We start from the raw sequence: 17,120 nt of genomic DNA, 5'->3' as shown, positions 1-17,120 counted from the left end.
CAAATTAACATGTCCATCTCCTCACATAGTTACCTTTGTATGATGGGGTGGATGAGGACACCTGAAATCTACACTTTAGGAAATTTCCCACATATGATTATTACTAACTATAGTCATCATTCTGTGCCTGCGATCTCTAGACTTAATCACCCTGCATAAGTGCAACTTTATATGCTTTGACCAGCATCTCTGTATTTCCCCTACTCCCTCCCAGCCCAGAACCACTGTTCTCTCCACTTTTATTTATCTGACCTTTAGAATTATAACGTTAGTTTACATCTGTTTTTCTGGTAGGCTATTTGGTGGTTTTCTGGGGGCCCTGATTATTGTTTTTTCTTTATCCTGAAAAAGTCTAATACTTTTACTAGGTTATGCCTTCGAAGTGACTGTCTCAAGACGATTTTCCCAGGTATTTTGTGGGCCTTTGAATATATAGATTCAGGTCTTCTTTTCTTTCTGAAACATTTTCTTAAGTTATAGTTTTAAACGCTAGTATTGGCCTAGTGTTTTGTTTTACTTCTTTGTCAACTCTGATTATGTGAATGTTGGAATTTCTTTGCCTGTCTCCTAGAAGAGCCTCTTTCTCTCTGATCCTTTGTATTTCTCTGTCTCATTTTAATTCCTTTGGCTGATTGCCTGACTTCCTTTAATAATTTATTAAGCTATCATGTGAGGATACTGTCCTTGGGCCTTTAACAATTTAGTCTTTATTTCTCAGTTGATTTTGTTTTTTTCTTCTATTTCTTTCCCGTAGTAATCAGTTCTCTTTTATTTTCTTCCCACTTTTTGTCCATTTGTGCTTTCAGTTTTTGATTTTCTGATTCTCAAGGTGGTTTTTTAATATCTCCAAATGCTTCATGTGTTTTGTTTTTTGGTGAGTAGATTTCCATTAGTTCAAATGTTTTTGATTCTTCTCTACTTTTTCTTAGAATGGCTTTGTTTAGATTTAGGCTGATGCTCTTTATTCATGTTGTCAGTTTATGGTGGTTTATGAGAGTACCCTCTTCTGTCTTTGTAACAAATTCTTACTCCCTGATTCATTCTTACTTCTTTTGGTTATTGTTGTTGTTTGGTTGGTTGGTTTTCCCGGTCACCCTTGGTAGAGTGCCGTAGCATCTTAGCTCACAGCAACCTCAAACTCTTGGGTTCAAGGGATCCTCTTGCCTCAGCTTCCCCAGTAGCTGGGACTACAGGCACCTGCCATAGTGCCCAGCTACTTTTTAGAGACGGGGCCTCACTGTGGCTCAAGCTGGTCTCAAACCTGTGAGCTCAGGCAATCCACCCACCTCAACCTCCCTACTGCTGGGATTACAGGCGTGAGTAACCACGCCCAGCCTCATTCTTACTTCTTTTTTTTCATTCTAATTCCCTTGGACGTTTGCCTGGCTTTTGTTTGTTTGTTTGTTTGTTTGTTCATTTGTTTGGCTTTTTTGCTTTTCTTTTTTAATGGAGACTTGTGTGTGTGTGTGTGTGTTAAGGGAAAAGTTGTGTGCCCTTTGTTGAGCAGAGGGGGTTTCTCTTTTGTCTTACAGAAGCCCAAATTTTCCCGTCTTTGCTTCTTTTTCTATCACCAGAAGGTTGTCTATCTCTTTTCTTCCAGAAGCACACGCTTTTGTGTCCCTTTCTTGTAGTGACCATTCCAGGATTTCTTCTCAGTATGTTCACATTTCAGATGGACTTACTCTTTATAGCAGTGATTTCAGGTCAACATTAGTCCCTTCATCTCTTCCTCTCTCCTCTTTTCTTATAGTCTTACTGTCTGGAAAAGCTTGAGGTATGAGAAATAACTGCCTGGGTTTAGTGTGTATTTCTCTACTTAAATGTGTAGCATTCTCTCTCTTCTAGTTGTGCTGCAGGCCTGGGTTTTCTATGCTTGTGTTTGTTCTTCTTGTTAATGTGCATTTTATGTGGATTTAAGTGACTACCATTATCCTTGGCTGCCTGGACGAAATTTGGAAAATCCTTCACTTTTTACATTTTAAATTAAAGTAAGCTTTTTTTTAATAAAGTATAGGTTTTTCCTCTTAATTTTGTAAGGCAGGTTTTTGCCTTGGAAGTCTTCTTCATTTGGCTTTTTGTATATGGGATAGGGCCATAAAATATGGAAACTTACTCAATAAATAATGCATGAAAATTAGACTTAATAACTTCGTAAGTATTAGCTTTCCAGAAAGCAAGACCCAAACTAGGCAAAGTGGTGCATGCCTATAATCCTAGCTACTCAAGAGACTGAGGTGAGACAATCCCTTGAGCCTAGGAGTTCAAGACCAGGCTGGGCAACATAGCAAAACCTTGTCTCAGAAAAAAAGGAAGGAGGAGGAGGAGGCAAGACCCATTTATATTCAGTCACTCTGTCAGATGTGTCTAAACAAAACATATTTATTAGTTCCCTTCAGAAGATGCAAATTCCACTGCGCTGAGATTTAGGTAATAATAATAGAAAATGTTAGGGTCTGGATAGAGAATGTCTGCCTGGCTCATTGATAGTACCTTTCAGACTGAACTGTATTAAAGGGCAGTGTGTGGAGTCGTCAGGCACCCAGATGTGGGCCCAGAATGCCCACATCTGGGACTCACGGCTCACCTTTACCCCTAGATATTCTGTGGCTACGTGACTACAGACAAGTCAGTTTACCTCCCTATGTCTCCCTTTCCTTATCTACCAAAAGCAGGTACCTCAACAACCATTCTGAGGATTCAATACATCCATAAACTGGTTAGAACAGTTCGGGATACAGATCTGAGCAGCAGCAGCTGTCATCCTTGTTGTCACTGTGTTGTCGTTGTCCTTATGATGCTGATGATAATGCTGGGGGAGGTGGCGGGGACCCTGACACCCTGCCCCATCACAGAATCCAGGATCTCTTACACCAAGTCCAAGCATCTGGAGGAGGAAGGCAACAGTAAAAGAAAACATGTTTGTTTTTCCTCCGTGCTGGGCACTGTTGTAAGCTGCCATCACATACAAAGTCAAGGTTTCCAGTCTCAACCAGACTCTCAGAACTTCCTGGCTCTTCCCATGTGTCCCTCTTGCCCCTTCCTTCCCACTCGGCCCTCTTGCCCCTTGCTGACACACGATTTCACAATTTCACCGTTTTTCTGAAGACCCAAGCTCCTCAGCCTCTGGCCATATTCTCAGCAAATAACTAAAGTGCATAGTTAAGGTAGCCTAGAATCAGAGAAGTAGGATTCAAAACTCAGTCAAGTTTAGAAAGTGTGCCCCTCAAATGAGTCTTCTGACTCCTCTGAAATTCTGTTTTCCAGCGGGGGTAGTGACAGAGCCTGCCTCATGGGGTCGTGAGGATTTAGGGAGTCAGTGCATACAAACCCCAACGATCAGCTCGTTGTACAGTACTGCTTTCCATGTTGCACAGGTGACAGAAGCCATCAGACGATAGCTCCTTTCACTTTCTACTCCCCCCCACACACATCCATACTGTCTGCATCCATCCTTGCCCTCTCCCTTCCCACCTCTGTGGAAAGGTCCTCTCCCAGCCCAAGGCTGATCACTTCCCCAGTCTCTGGGTCTCTCCCTCCTGCTTCCTTAGTGAGCTCAGCCTATTTTTAACTCTCTTCTCTGTTACCACTGACCTTCCCTTCCTACCGTTTCTCTCAGTCTGTAGGACCTTATTCATACATGTTTATTCAGCAGCTCCTGCGTGCCAGGCACTGTGCTAGGTGTTGTGGATAATCATGAACTGAATGCATCATGGTCTCTGCCCTCAGCAAAGTCTGCTTTAGATGTTCCTGAGCATTAGACCCTTCAAAGTGCTCAAGCTTCATCAGCACCCTGCTTTCCTTCCACTGATGCCTAATCCAGCCCATCACAGCCAGCATTCATTCGGCATTCTGTAGAGAAACAGAACCAACAAGTAAGGAACAGGCTCACTCATTTCTGTATAATGGCAAGTCCAAGATCTTCAGTATAGGCTGGAGACCCAGGAAAGAGCTGCAGTTCAAATTTGAAAGCAGTCTTCTGGTTGATTCCCCCCTTCTTCCAGGGGTTTCTGTCTTTCTCTTTTTCCTTTCTTTCTGTCTTTCTTTTTTTATTTATTTTTTTGAAATAGGGTCTCACTGTGTTTCTCAGGCTAGAGTGCAATGGTGTCATCACAGCTCACTGCAACTTCTAACTCCTGGGTTTAAGCAGTTCTCCTGCCTCCGTTTCCCAAGTAGCTGGGACTACAGGTGCATACAACCACACCTGGCTAATTTTGCTACTTTTTGTAGAGACAGAGTCTCCCTATATTGCTCAGGCTGGTCTCAAACTCTTTGCCTCAAACAATCTTTCCCATCATGGCCTCCCAAAGTCCTGGGATCTTAGGGGTAAGCCACCATGCCTGGCCCAATCTTTTTCTGTTAAGCCCTTCAACTGATTGGACAAGGCTCACCCACATTATGGAGGATAACCTACTTGACTCCAAGTCTCCTAATCGAAATGTTCCCTGCAGCTTACCAGGGCCACTGGTCTAGGAGGGTAACTGAACTCTGCGTTGGGCCTGGTTAGCATTGACTGTGGTTCTGCAAGTTTGGCCTACGAATAGGATGGGTCTGAATCAGCCGATGGCTGGTCATCAGTATATCTGGCAGTAAAGAATGAAGATGGGAAGCTCAAGGAAGCCCGGAAGAAATAAGACAGGACTGCCCACTCAGACCACAGACAGCTGCAGTCCAAACCTAAGGCACCATGGAAAGTTGTGGAATGATTTTTCTCAAGTTGTCCAAACTATGGACATGCCTTCAAGCAAGATGGAATTTCCCCATGACAATTTAAGGAAATAAATGTTTTACATCAAAAGAAACTAAAGTTAGACTTAGGGCTGAACTTCATTGATGTGCATGAGAGATCCGAACTGAGAATGATTTTTGATGGTATGGGAGGGTTCACCTATCTTCTGTTTTGATTACAGCAATCACCTGTGGACACCCAGGCAACCCTGTCAATGGCCTCACTCAGGGCAACCAGTTTAACCTCAACGATGTGGTCAAGTTTGTTTGCAACCCTGGTTATGTGGCTGAGGGGGCTGCTAGGTCCCAGTGCTTGGCCAGCGGGCAGTGGAGTGACATGCTGCCCACCTGCAGAAGTGAGTCACTCTTCCTGTCCCACTCACTCCCCACGCCCTCTGCCCAAGAGCAGAAGCCCGTGAATTCAGTCCTAGTATCTGACTCAGACAGGGCAGACTCAGGGCAGAGAAGGGTCTGAAATGGGGACTTTGTCAGCTCTTAGATACAACCATCTAAAGTCTCATCATGGGTTATATAAGGAGAGCAAAACTTATTTTCACCTTTCATAGAACAAGTCATTTATCATTATCATGTAGGGTCCTATTCTTTCTCTTTTCAAACAAACTTGTTCGTTTGTCTCACATAAACAAGAAATTTAGAAGTAGTATCACTTCTGCAACTGTTCCATGAGATCAAGAGTATTATCTTGGCTTTTCCTCATGGTTGCAAAATGGCTGCTGCAGCTCCTTTGTAACCACATTTAATAGATCCCCATTCTTGATGAAGCTCTTCATCAAGATAGTTCAGTAGCAGAAGGGTTGTAATGAAAAATAAACAGAAAGCAGAGTAAGAACTGAGATGAAGCAGTAAGGGTGGGAGTGGGGGAAGAAGCACAAAGAAGAAAGCAAAGACTCAAAGGCAGACTGGGTGAAGGATGTTCTGGCCCCATTCAGACTATTTAGGAAAAGCTTTTAAAGTACAAAAGTGACCCTTCCAAGAGGTTCATCCATGGTAAAAGTACCTTATACCTTAAAGACTTAGCAAAGATTTTTTTCAAACTACCTTCCCTGCCCACCTCATAAAATGCATCAGTAAGATAATGGATGTGACAATGTTGAAAGCAAAAGCACACATAACGGGTTATCGATAATATTGTCATTGTTCTAAAATCTTACTCTGATTTTGGTGTAAGCTTCTTTTAAAACACTAACTTTTCAGAGTCAAGGTTATTCCCCAGGGTAACAATGTCTCCCTGAAATACTCATAAAAAGTGATTAAAAGCATTTCTAAAAGAGCTTGACCCCCGTTCCAGTCCGTTCAAGTGAGCCAGTTTAACACGTGTTGAGCTCTTCTGTGGAGGCACAGAGACTAGACGTTCATGCCCTCAAGGGACCCGTGTGTTCAGATAAACCACAGTGCAGGCTGGGAAGTCAGCAGCAGAGGTTGGTGCGAGGGTGAGCTGGCAAGGGAGTGGTTAGCCAGTCTGGAAAGAGCAGGGAGGCTTCTCTAAGGAGATTGCATCTAACTGGATGCAGAAGGGTGGATCCCCTTGACCAGGTGACCCAGGCAGGAATGGGGGACATGCAGCCACCTCAGCCGACTCACCCTCCAGACAGGATCTGAATCATCTCCTGGGTTCAGTATGGAGGTTTCTCTGTACTTAGAATATGTGCTGCTTTTGACTTCTGAATTACCACTTTAAGAAAATGCTCATGTCTGTCCCTATTTTTGCCTCTGACTACCCTGTTCAATTATAGTCATCAACTGCACAGATCCCGGACACCAAGAAAACAGCGTCCGTCAAGTCCACGCCAGCGGCCCGCACAGGTTCAGCTACGGCACCACCGTGTCCTTCCAGTGCAACCACGGCTTCTACCTCCTGGGCACCCCAGTGCTCAGCTGCCAGGGAGACGGCACGTGGGACCGTCCTCGCCCCCAGTGTCTCTGTAAGTACATGTCACTGCTCAAAATGACTGATGGGGTGGCCCTTGGCAAAGAATGCATCCTCCTGTCTGTGCCTGTGTGTGGGTGTGTGCACATATGCGCGTCACCCTCGGACTGCTCCTGGGATGGCACAGCCCTCCTGAGCCACGGGCTCCAGGCTAGCTGCCACACCAGTTCGTGTGTTCTCTTCTTCCTGGGTAAAGGCCTGGTCCCTTTCCTCTCTAGTACTGCCACCAACCTCTTCAGACTTCAGATTTGGCTTCCTTCAGAACTGGCTGCCTACTGGGACACCAGGTCCCCATTTTACCCCTTCCCTTGAAAAGACAGAAGCAGAAATACCCCAGGTGCTGGAGGCAGAGCAACCTGGACTTGAATCTGGGCTTGGCCACTGACCGAGCTGTGTGGTTTGGGAGAAATCCATGAACCTCTCAGAGCCTTGGTTTCTTCATCTGTAATACTTTTTCCATAGGATTATTAGGAGATAAAATTTAAAACTCTATAGAAAGTGCCAACATAGTCTCTGGTGCCTAGTAGCTACTCCATGAGCAATAACTGCCTTACTTATGATTAGGAAAAGATATGAAGATGACATGTTTTTAAAAAAAAAAATGTTCAGGGAGATACTGGAATCCCGACATCTAGTCACTGGGCTCATCCAGTGAGCAGACCCTCGGCCTCCTGCTCGCTCTCCTCTGCTTCCTAAAGGTGAACCTTATGAATTATCCTTTCCCAATAGTAGAGATGTGCTCCAGAGCAGGTAATGGGTGTTGAGTTGAGGGCATTCAGCAGACCTTTAATGGACAATATGCATCTGTGTGCCCTCCAGTCTGAAGACTCCATCTCCTTATGCCCACATGCCTGTAGGTGTCATAGGGGATGGTAGAGCTGCTTGCTGCCCGTAGGTCCTAAACAAGACATCCAACCCCTTTTATGACCAACAAATTGGGGCTGGAAATGGACAATCACCAGTGTGCAGTGGTGCCAGCTGAGATTCAGGGCCGCTGCTGATTTCAAATTAGTTTATCTTATGGTCAAATGAAGCTTTTTGTCATTATAAAGTGACCCCAGGTATATTAACGTTTTGCCCCAATGCTTATTTTACCTGAATTTAATGATAATATTGATTTAATATATCATTATCTTGCTAGACAGGCATATCTGAGAGATCCTGCAGGTGCCGTTCCAGAGCTCTGCAGTAAAGCAAATATCAGAATAAAAAGAGCCACATGAATTATTTGTTTGTCAGTGCAGATAAAAGTTATATTTGCTCTATATGGTAGTCTGTTAAGTGTGCAATAGCGTTATGTTTAAAAAACAATGTATATACCTGAATTTAAAATGCCTTATTTCTAATAATATGTTTATAATAAGGATCATCTGAGCACGCAGCTAATCCTAATCTTCTTGCTCATATAATCCTGATCTCACTTCCATGCTGATGGCTGCTGACTGATCAGGGAAGTGGTTGCTGAAGGTTGGGGTGGCTGTGGCAATTGCCGAATAGAAGACCAGCAATGGAGTTTGCCACATTGATGAACTGTTCCTGCCATGCAAGATTTCTCTGTAGCATTTTACCAGCCGTAGCATTTTTTTTCACATTCGGAGTTAATGCTCTCAACTCCTGCCACTCGGCAACTAAATTTCCGCGATATTCTAAATCTTCCCTTGGCACTTCCACAATATTCATGGCATCTTCACCAGGAGAGGATTGGTCCTCAAGAAACCACTTTCTTTGCTCATCCTCAAGAAACAGCTCCTCGTCTGTTCAAGTTTGATCGTGAGATTGCAGCAATTCAGCCATGTCTCCCAGGCCCCTCTTCTAAGGCTCTTCTCTTGATGTTTCCACCATATCTTCAGTTTCTTCCTCCACTGAAGTCTTAAATCCCTCAAAGTCATCCATGAGAGTTGGAGTCAGCTTCCTTCAAACTCCTGTTCATGCTGACATTTTGGGTTTTTTGTTTGTTTTTGAGACAGAGTCTATGTTGCCCTCAGTAGAGTACTGTGGCATCGCAGCTCACAGCAACCTCAAATTCTTGGGCTTAGGCCATTCTCCTGCCTCAGCCTCCCAAGTAGCTGGGACTACAGACACCCACCACAATGCCTGGCTATTTTCTTCTCGCAGTTGTTGTTTAGCTGGCCCGGGCCAGGTTCGAACCCGCCAGCCTTGGTGCATGTGGCTGGAGCCGTAACCACTGTGCTACAGGTGACAAGCCTCGTCCTGATATTTTGACCTCCTCCCGTGAATCACAAATGTTCTCACTGGCACCTGAAATGGTGAATCCTTTTCAGGTTTTTAGTTTACTTTGCCCAGATCCATCAGAGGATCTATAGCAACTATAGGTTTATGATGAAATGTATTTCTTAAATACTAAGACTTGAAAGTTGAAATTATTTTTTGATCCACGGGCTGCAGAATGGATGTTGTGTTATCAGGCTTGAAAACAACCTGCGTTGTTTTCTCTACCCTTGAGTAGAGTTTTCTCTACCCTACACGAGTCTCCTTGTACAGCTCCATCAGAGCTCTTGGGTGACTAGGTACATTGTCAACGGGCCGTGATACTTCAAAAGGAATCTTTTTTCCTGAGCAGTGGGTCTCAACTGTGAGCTTAAAATATTCAATAAACCATGCTGTACACAGATGTCCAGGCTTTGCTGTTCTATTTCTAGATAGAGTATAGGCAGAGTAGATTTAGCCTACGAGCTAAATTCTTAAGAGCCCTAAGATTTTTGGAATGGTAAATCAACACTGGCTTTAACTGAAAGCCACCAGCTGCTTTAGCCCCTAACAAGAGCCTGCCTTGGAAGCTTTGAAGCGAGGCCTTGACTTCTCCTCTCTAGCTATGAAAGTCTTAGATGGCATCTTCTTCTAGTAGGAGACTATTTCATCTACAGTGGAAATGTGTTTTTTAGTGTGCAGCATTAGTGATGTTAGCTAGAGCTTCTTGAAAACTTGTGACAACTTCTGTATCAGCACTTGCTGCTTCACCTTGCACTTTTGATGTTACACAGACAGCTTCTTTCCTTAAACCTCGCACACCAACCTCTGCTACCTTCAAACTTCTCTTCTGCAGCTTCCTCACCTCTCTCAGCCTTCCCAGAATTAAGAATCAGGGCCTTACTGTAGATTAGGCTTTGGCTTAAGGGAATGTTGTGACTGGTTTGATCTTTTATCCATGCGGCTAAAACTTTCTCCCTATCAGCAATGTCTGTCTTGCTTTCTGATTGTTCGCAACAGCATATTTAATTACCTTCAAGACCTTTTCATTTGCATTCACAATTTGGCTAACTGTTGGGTGCAGGGGGCATCGCTTTCAGCCTATCTAAGGCCACAGTGAGAAGTGAAGTCACCCAACACCATCCAGCCTTGCCATCCCTATTCTCTGCCAAAATAACGTCATCGAGAACAGCCTCGGTCCCCTGTCTCTGTCAGTATCTGTGCCATGCCCTGTGCCCTTTCTCCGTGCAAGCCATGACGTCAAGAATCTCCTACCTAAGATTTCATTCAAATAATTATGATCTCTTCTTCAACCATGACAGTTCCCTCATTCTTGCCCCACCCTGGTCTTCTCTCCATACAATTGCCAGTATGATTAGATCATATTGTTCCAGTGGCTTCCCCAAATGCTTATAATGTTAATAAAATCCAAATTCCATGCTGTCATCTGACTCCTAGTGAGGTCTCCAGCCTTGTTTCCTTCCATTCTTCCTCTGCTCATCCTAGTCCAGCATCCCTGGCCTTCTGGCTGTTCAAACACACCACGCTCACTCCAGCCTCTGGGCCTTCCTGCCTAATGCTCCTTCCCTCACGAGGCTCTTCCCCAAATCATGGTGGCTTACCTCCACATAGCACTCAAGTCACTGCTCACATGTCACCTTCCTCGGAGACATCTTCTCTGACCACCCTATTCAAAACAAGCACCTTGGGGGCAGCACCCGTAGCAGCACTGTGGTTGCAGCACCGGCCACATACACCAAGGCTGGCAGGTTCAAACCTGAGCCAGGCCTGCTAAACAACAATGACAACTGCAAAAACAACAAAAAAATAGCCAGGCATTGTTGTGGGCTACTTGGGAGGCTCAGGCAAGAGAATCGCTTAAGCCCAAGAGTTAGAGGTTGCTGTGATGTCACATAGTGAGACTGTCTCAAAAAAAAAAAAAAAAAACTAGCACCTTCACTTCACTCCTGAGCACCCCTTTCCTGTTACAGTTTTACTTTTCTTCATAGCTCCCCTGGAATTACCTATTTGTTTTCTTATTGGTCGTCCTTCCTCCCTGTTAGAAGGTAAACTCCGTGACAGCACGGACTCTGCTCTCGCAAACATACAAAACGGTAACATGTAATAGGCACCCGATCCATCACTGTGGGAGCCCAAGCCCAGTGACATTGTCAGCATTGTCCCCACCCTGGCTTGTACATCTGTTGTTTTGATCTTATCCCTGGTTTTCACGGTTGCACCACAGTGTTTCAGGAAAGGGAACTTGCGGGGGACATGGTGGGGACAATGGATAAAGTGACTGTAAGATGCCATTAGGGCCCTCGTTCTAGAAGCTGCAGCCAGTGAAGACAGTCCGAGGATGACAGTGCTCTCATTTTGTCTTATGTATACTATGTGTGCCATCTTCCTGCCAGGAGGCACCTTGGGTGTGTCCTATGGCAGTGAAGGAATAGGGAGAGGAGGACGCATGAGGCATGACAGGAGAAACTGAAACTGACGTGTACCTGCCACAGGCAGAGAAGACACTCCTCCTCCGGTCACAGAAGCTGCCCAGTGGGTGGGTGGCCACTGTCTGTATGCCAGATGGGTGTGCCAGCAGGAGGGACCCAAGGGTTCCTCTTCTGCCCCGCTCCGGCATGTGCTGTGTGATGGCAGCCCTTTCCTGTGCAGAGCTGCTGAGCTATTATTGGCTCTTCCCCACAGTGGTATCCTGTGGCCACCCGGGCTCCCCGCCTCATGCCCAGATGTCTGGAGACAGCTTTACTGTGGGAGCGGTGGTGCGTTACAGCTGCACCGGCAAGCGGACCCTGGTGGGAAATGCCACCCGCATGTGTGGGCTGGACGGACACTGGACTGGCTCCCTCCCCCACTGCTCAGGTATGGCACGTGGCCTGGGGAAGGGCTTCGGCGGAACTCGTGGCTGAGGGTGGTTGGCTGAGCTCCCAAGGTGTGAGCTGACTGACTGAGCGGGAATCCTTAGGCACCCTGTCCCTTCCCTGCAGGCAGAGAACACAACCGGAAGAGGCCCAGCTGGACTCCCACCCAGCAAAACCAGGAAGGACACAACTGGGGCGGCAAGGGAGGGAGATTGAGTTGGGGGGGGGGGGGTTGCTTTTGCTTTTTTGGTTTTTGAGACAGGGTCTCACTCTGTTGCCCAGGACAGAGTGCAGTGGTGTCATCACAGCTCCTTGTAGCCTCACACTGCTGGGCTTCAGTCTCAGCATCCCAAGTATCTGAGCCTACAGGCACCTACCACCATGCCCAGCTAATTTTCTATTTTTTTTGCTAGAGACGGGTCCTCATTATGTTGCTCAGGCTGTTTTGGACTCCTGGCCTCAAGCCATCCTCCTTCCTGGGCCTACCAAAGTGAGATTAGGAGCATGAGCCACCATGCCCAACCTGGGCACAACTTTTGAGGTCAACCTCTGGCCAGAGTCCCCTCCAGACACCCAGACTCTTAATTCTAGGAGCTCCTGGAAGCAATCCAAACCTTCGTGTTGATCAGCCCAAGTCAGACCCACTCCTAGGTCCTTCACTGCCCCATCTCAGACTCCCAGACTCCACAGTACTTCCTACCCTTCCTTATCACTGCCCCCTACTTGTCCTATGTCCTGGCTGCCTAGTGGGGTACAGTCTTCTTTCCTACTGCCCTAAAACACCAGTTCCCAGACCTTTCCTATTAATTTACTTACTGCTAATCTCTATGTAGATAGTGAGAGACGTCAAAATAGCAAGTGTGGGGACCTGCCAGAGCTCCCGCGTCCATGTGATCTGAACAGAATATTTGAAGGGGGATTTTCCCACCAATAACAGAAGCCACCAAACTAATAAAATTAACACCTCGCAGCTTTGTCGTCTTTGAGCTGAGCATGGCCAGCCCTAGGAAGAGATCCCATTCTGCAGGTCACTCTCAAGAGGGCAGCTGCTCACCTTGAAATTGAAATGAACCCCAGCCGTCCCCCTGCCAGCTCCCTTCCAGTGATAAGGGTCCTGATCTCCTCCTAGCACGGAAGCCTTCTGCTCAACGTGGGACCTTCCCATAAGCTGTGCAGCTCTTCTCACAGTTTGACAGTCCCAGATGAGCCTGTCTTCCAAAATTTAGGACACCGCCCAGACATTGAACCAGAGAGTAGTTATTTTCAGAAAGTAGAGAGTACAGAAGCTACTGTTTTAAAAGGCTATTGGCTGCCCAGGAAAACCCCAGACATACCACTCCATGTGATCACCCAGGACTTTGGCCCATCCCCCTATTAACTCATTCATCACCTAATAAATAAACCGAGAACTGTCTATGAGCCACGAGGTAGCCTGGCTAGAGCAAGGCCTGCTGCTAGCTGGGCCCCGGACTCCTTTCTGTTGGGGCTCCTGGTGGAAGTGGCTTAGAGAAAACGAGCATCTCCGGGGTATCCACAGAGCAAATCCAGGAGGAAGAGGCTTGCTGAAGGGGAAGGGAGCCGAGCGCACACTTCCCAAGTCCCTCCTGTGATAATCCCTTTTCTTCCCTCTAGGCACTTCTCCGGGACAATGGGCTAATGACTTTCTCAGAGTCTATTTAATTTATTTGGGGGATCTTTGTTCTCCATGGGAAAGGGATGCACAGAGAGAAAGCTGTGAGCACCTTCTACCCTTAGCATATGTAACCCAACCACATGGCCATTCTTCTGGCCCAGAGCGTGTAGTCCAAAGCTTCATCTATCCCAAACTAAAATTTCCCTTGTCTGGAGTTAGAGGTCCCTGCCATCTTTCAGGCAAGAGAACGTTGAGCATCTGGGCCAGACAGTGGCACTGGGGATGGAGAGGGTACCACAGAACCAGCAGGTGCTGGGGAGGTAGGGAGAGAGGAAGGGAAGAGGAGGACATGGCACCAGCTTGGACCACTGAAGTCCTAGACTGGCTTGGGCCAGAGAAGGAAGGCATGATTTCCATGAGAGGGTCTTCCCTCTGCCTCCTTGCCTCCTTTCCTCTTTGGTTCCCAGGGGCTTGCCACGGCCTCAGACCTTTGTGTTCTTTATCTGTTGAGTAGTGAGGCAGGAGCCTGTCCAGGTAACGGGCTAGGTAGGCATTCAGGTGTCACCTCCCTCATTCGTGGGTCCCATTGCTTCCCCTTAGTCACGACCTGATCTCTTTCTCTCTCTAACTCCTCCTCTCCCTTTTCTTTCATGCAAAAAAAGTGAGGTTTGTCTGATTCTGGTCCATAGGAACCAGCACGGGAGTTTGTGGTGACCCTGGGATCCCAGCCCATGGCATCCGACTAGGGGATAGCTTTGACCCAGGCAGCCTGCTGCGCTTCAGCTGTGAAGCTGGCCACGTGCTCCGGGGATCATCAGAGCGAACCTGTCAAGCTGACGGCTGGTGGAGCGGCTCGCAGCCTGAGTGTGGAGGTAATGTATGTGACCATTCTGCTTCTCTCCTTTGCCCAGCCCCAGAGCTGTCTCCCCCCCACCCCCACTCCCATAGAGAAAACCACAGCCCCGATCAAACCCTTGGCCTGGCTGATAGCAGACAGTAACAAATAGTTCAAGTTCATTTTCATCAGCAGTCCAAAGACAGACATACTCCCACCCTCACCTAAAAAGGGAAGAAAACAAAAGGATTGAATTTAGTCCATTGATTCATTTATATTCCATATAATTTCCCTCAATAACTATGTGACAATTGCTGTTGTGGTACAAGCTGGGGACACAGGGATGACAAAGACAGACACACTGCTAAGGTCTGAAAGTTTGTGTCCCCCCAAGATGACATGTGCATACCTAATCTTCAAGCTGACAGTACTAGGAGGGGGGTTAGTAGGGCATGGAATGGGATCAGTGCCCTTGAAATGACTGCCCAGAGAGCTCCCTTTCCCTCCCACCATGTAAGAACACAGAGTGAGGGCACCATCTATAAACCACAAAACAGGCCCTTGCCAGACACTGAATCTGCCACTGCCTTGGTCTTGGACTTTCCAGCCTCCAGAGCTGTGAGTGATAAATTTCTATTGTTTATAAGCCACCTGTTGGTATATGGCATTTTGTTACACCTTCCTGAACAGACTAAGACACACATCTTGCTCTCCTGGAGCTTACAGTCTAAGGGAGGAGGCTATGTTTAAAAGAAAAATCACACCTGTAATCTTAGCACTCTGGGAGGTGGAGGCAGGTGGATGGCTTGAGCTCAGGGGACCAGCCTGAGGAACAGTGAGACCCGTATCTACTGAAGGTAAAGAAAACTAGCCAGGTGTTGTGGTGGGTGCCTATAGTCTCAGCTAGTTGGGAGCTCTACTAAAAGTAAACTAGCCAGGTTTACTTTTGGGTGCCTAAAGTACCTGGGTGCCTATAGTCCCAGCCTATACTTCTGGGTGCCTAAAGATGGGTGCCTATAGTCCCAGTTAGTTGGGAGGTTGAGACAAGAGGATCCCTTGAGCCCAGGAGTTTGAGGTTGCTGTGAACTATAATGATGCCACAGCACCCAAAGTGACTGAGTGAGACTCTCTCTCAAAAAAAAAAAAAAAAAGCATTCAAAGTACCACAAGAGCCACAAATCCAATTTTTACAAACTCTTTCAAAGCAATCTAAGTCCTCAATGACATCGTGCCAATGGGGGAAATTATAATTTCCCACCCACTTCTGAATTTCTGCTAGGGAGAAGAAGTCTTTGTAAAAATATCTCTCTCCAGAGTCCAACTTTTCGCAGCCAGTCCCCACATCTCTCTGCCTCTCTCTTTCTAAAATACAGCCTGCATAGCACTGCCCTAGTCAGGAAGCAGGAGTCACAGCTGAGAGTAAGGCTGAGTGAGAAGATGTGGCAGAGAGGCGAGGATAGGAAATAATCATCTAGCGAGGTGGGGGTGGGAGTGGAGCATAATTGCCAGGCAGCACTCAGGGCTCATTTAGGATGAGGGATAATCAATTTGGAAGTAGTCGGCATTGGGTTGTGTTTTTGTCCAACCACGAGTGCAGACACAGCACAGAGAGCCCACTGGGTGTAGAGCTGGAGACACTGGCAGGAGGCGCAAGGGAAAGGAGGGTGAGGGCACAGCCGTGATCGTGATGGACCTTGGCATCTTGGCTGGGTAAGGAGGGCAGCTGCTTTATAAGTGGAGTAAGAGGCAATGAGAGAATGGTAGGATCCATGGATTATAGGGCCCCACAGGACCAAAAAAATCACCAGCCTACAAATCCCAGAGGGAGTGAGCTGAAGAGGTAAGAGGCAGTGTTTAGAGAGCAGGCTGCTGGGGACTGAGATTGTGAATGTCTTGCGCAGCAAAGGGACACCTGCCTGGGAACTGAGACAAATAGAGTCAAAGCCCTCTACCACTTGTCTGCCCAAAGAATTGCCTTTCTGGGTTGCTATTTGCAAGGTTCGTTTCCATAGAATTTCATAAGCAGGGCAAGGAGGTTTGCCGTAGAGGGGGAGTATGATGCAGGTGAGGTGTAATGCAGGTGAGGATTTAGTGTATTCTTAAACACCCACATGGCCCACATCCCCCTGCACACCACTCAGATCCCAGGGTGGAGTCACTTACCATGTCAGGACTGTTCTGGGACAGAAAGTAGATGGTTATAAGTGGATGCACTTGGAAATGAATATTCATTAAAGGGAGCGAGAGATTGCACACAGGTACATAGCTCTCAGGACGTCTCATGATGAGCTCCTACTGATCCTTAAAGATTCTACTCCAGTCCTGATAACCTCTTCCCTTCTGAGTGCTTTTCTTTCTCTTCAAGTGTAACACTTATTGTGTCAGATTTTAATTCATCTGCCTAGAGCTAGGTTTGCTAAAACAGACTAAGCTCCTCAAGGGCAGGGGATGAAACTTGGTCATTGTTGTATTCCAGGCAGCACAAATATTTATCGAATGAATGGATGTCAAGGTTTGTCTGTGGTGCTAATTATACAGGAATCATTTTGTATATTTTACTTTGGGACTATGTAAATGTCCTTACAAAATTAAATCAAAGATTAGAAACATGCCATCTTTGAATGCCAACATCCTAATGGAAATAAACAGGCCTAATTATATATCAAGTGGGTGACTTACTAACCCAGAGAATTATTTCAACCGACTTGAATAAAATGGAATTCAACTGTGGTATATCCACTAAAGACAAAGAGAATTGCAAAGAAATCTCAAACTGTTTTTAGCAATCATATTGTTAGCAATAATTGTGATATTACTATCCTGGAGCTCTTATGTATGTACTACCATAATATATATAGATAAAACCAATATGTATTATTTTCTTTTTTTTTTTTT

The 17,120-nt window shown here is 46.2% G+C and overlaps 1 protein-coding gene across 1 annotated transcript in view; it reads left to right on the top strand.

The window, feature by feature from the left end:
- Positions 1 to 17,120, top strand: part of CSMD2 (CUB and Sushi multiple domains 2) — a 575,968-nt gene that overhangs the window by 534,781 nt on the left and 24,067 nt on the right. The window contains exons 54-57 of the mRNA XM_012812368.1: positions 4,908 to 5,081; positions 6,480 to 6,668; positions 11,585 to 11,758; positions 14,080 to 14,262. Coding sequence (XP_012667822.1) covers positions 4,908 to 5,081; positions 6,480 to 6,668; positions 11,585 to 11,758; positions 14,080 to 14,262 — 720 coding nt within the window. The remainder of the gene's footprint in view (positions 1 to 4,907; positions 5,082 to 6,479; positions 6,669 to 11,584; positions 11,759 to 14,079; positions 14,263 to 17,120) is intronic.

The sequence above is a fragment of the Otolemur garnettii genome, unplaced genomic scaffold, assembly GCF_000181295.1.
Source record: "Otolemur garnettii isolate 467f Iridium unplaced genomic scaffold, OtoGar3 scaffold00204, whole genome shotgun sequence".
Taxonomy (NCBI): domain Eukaryota; kingdom Metazoa; phylum Chordata; class Mammalia; order Primates; family Galagidae; genus Otolemur; species Otolemur garnettii.
Note: the sequence above shows the minus strand (reverse complement) of the source record. Positions and strands in the feature narration are given on the sequence as shown.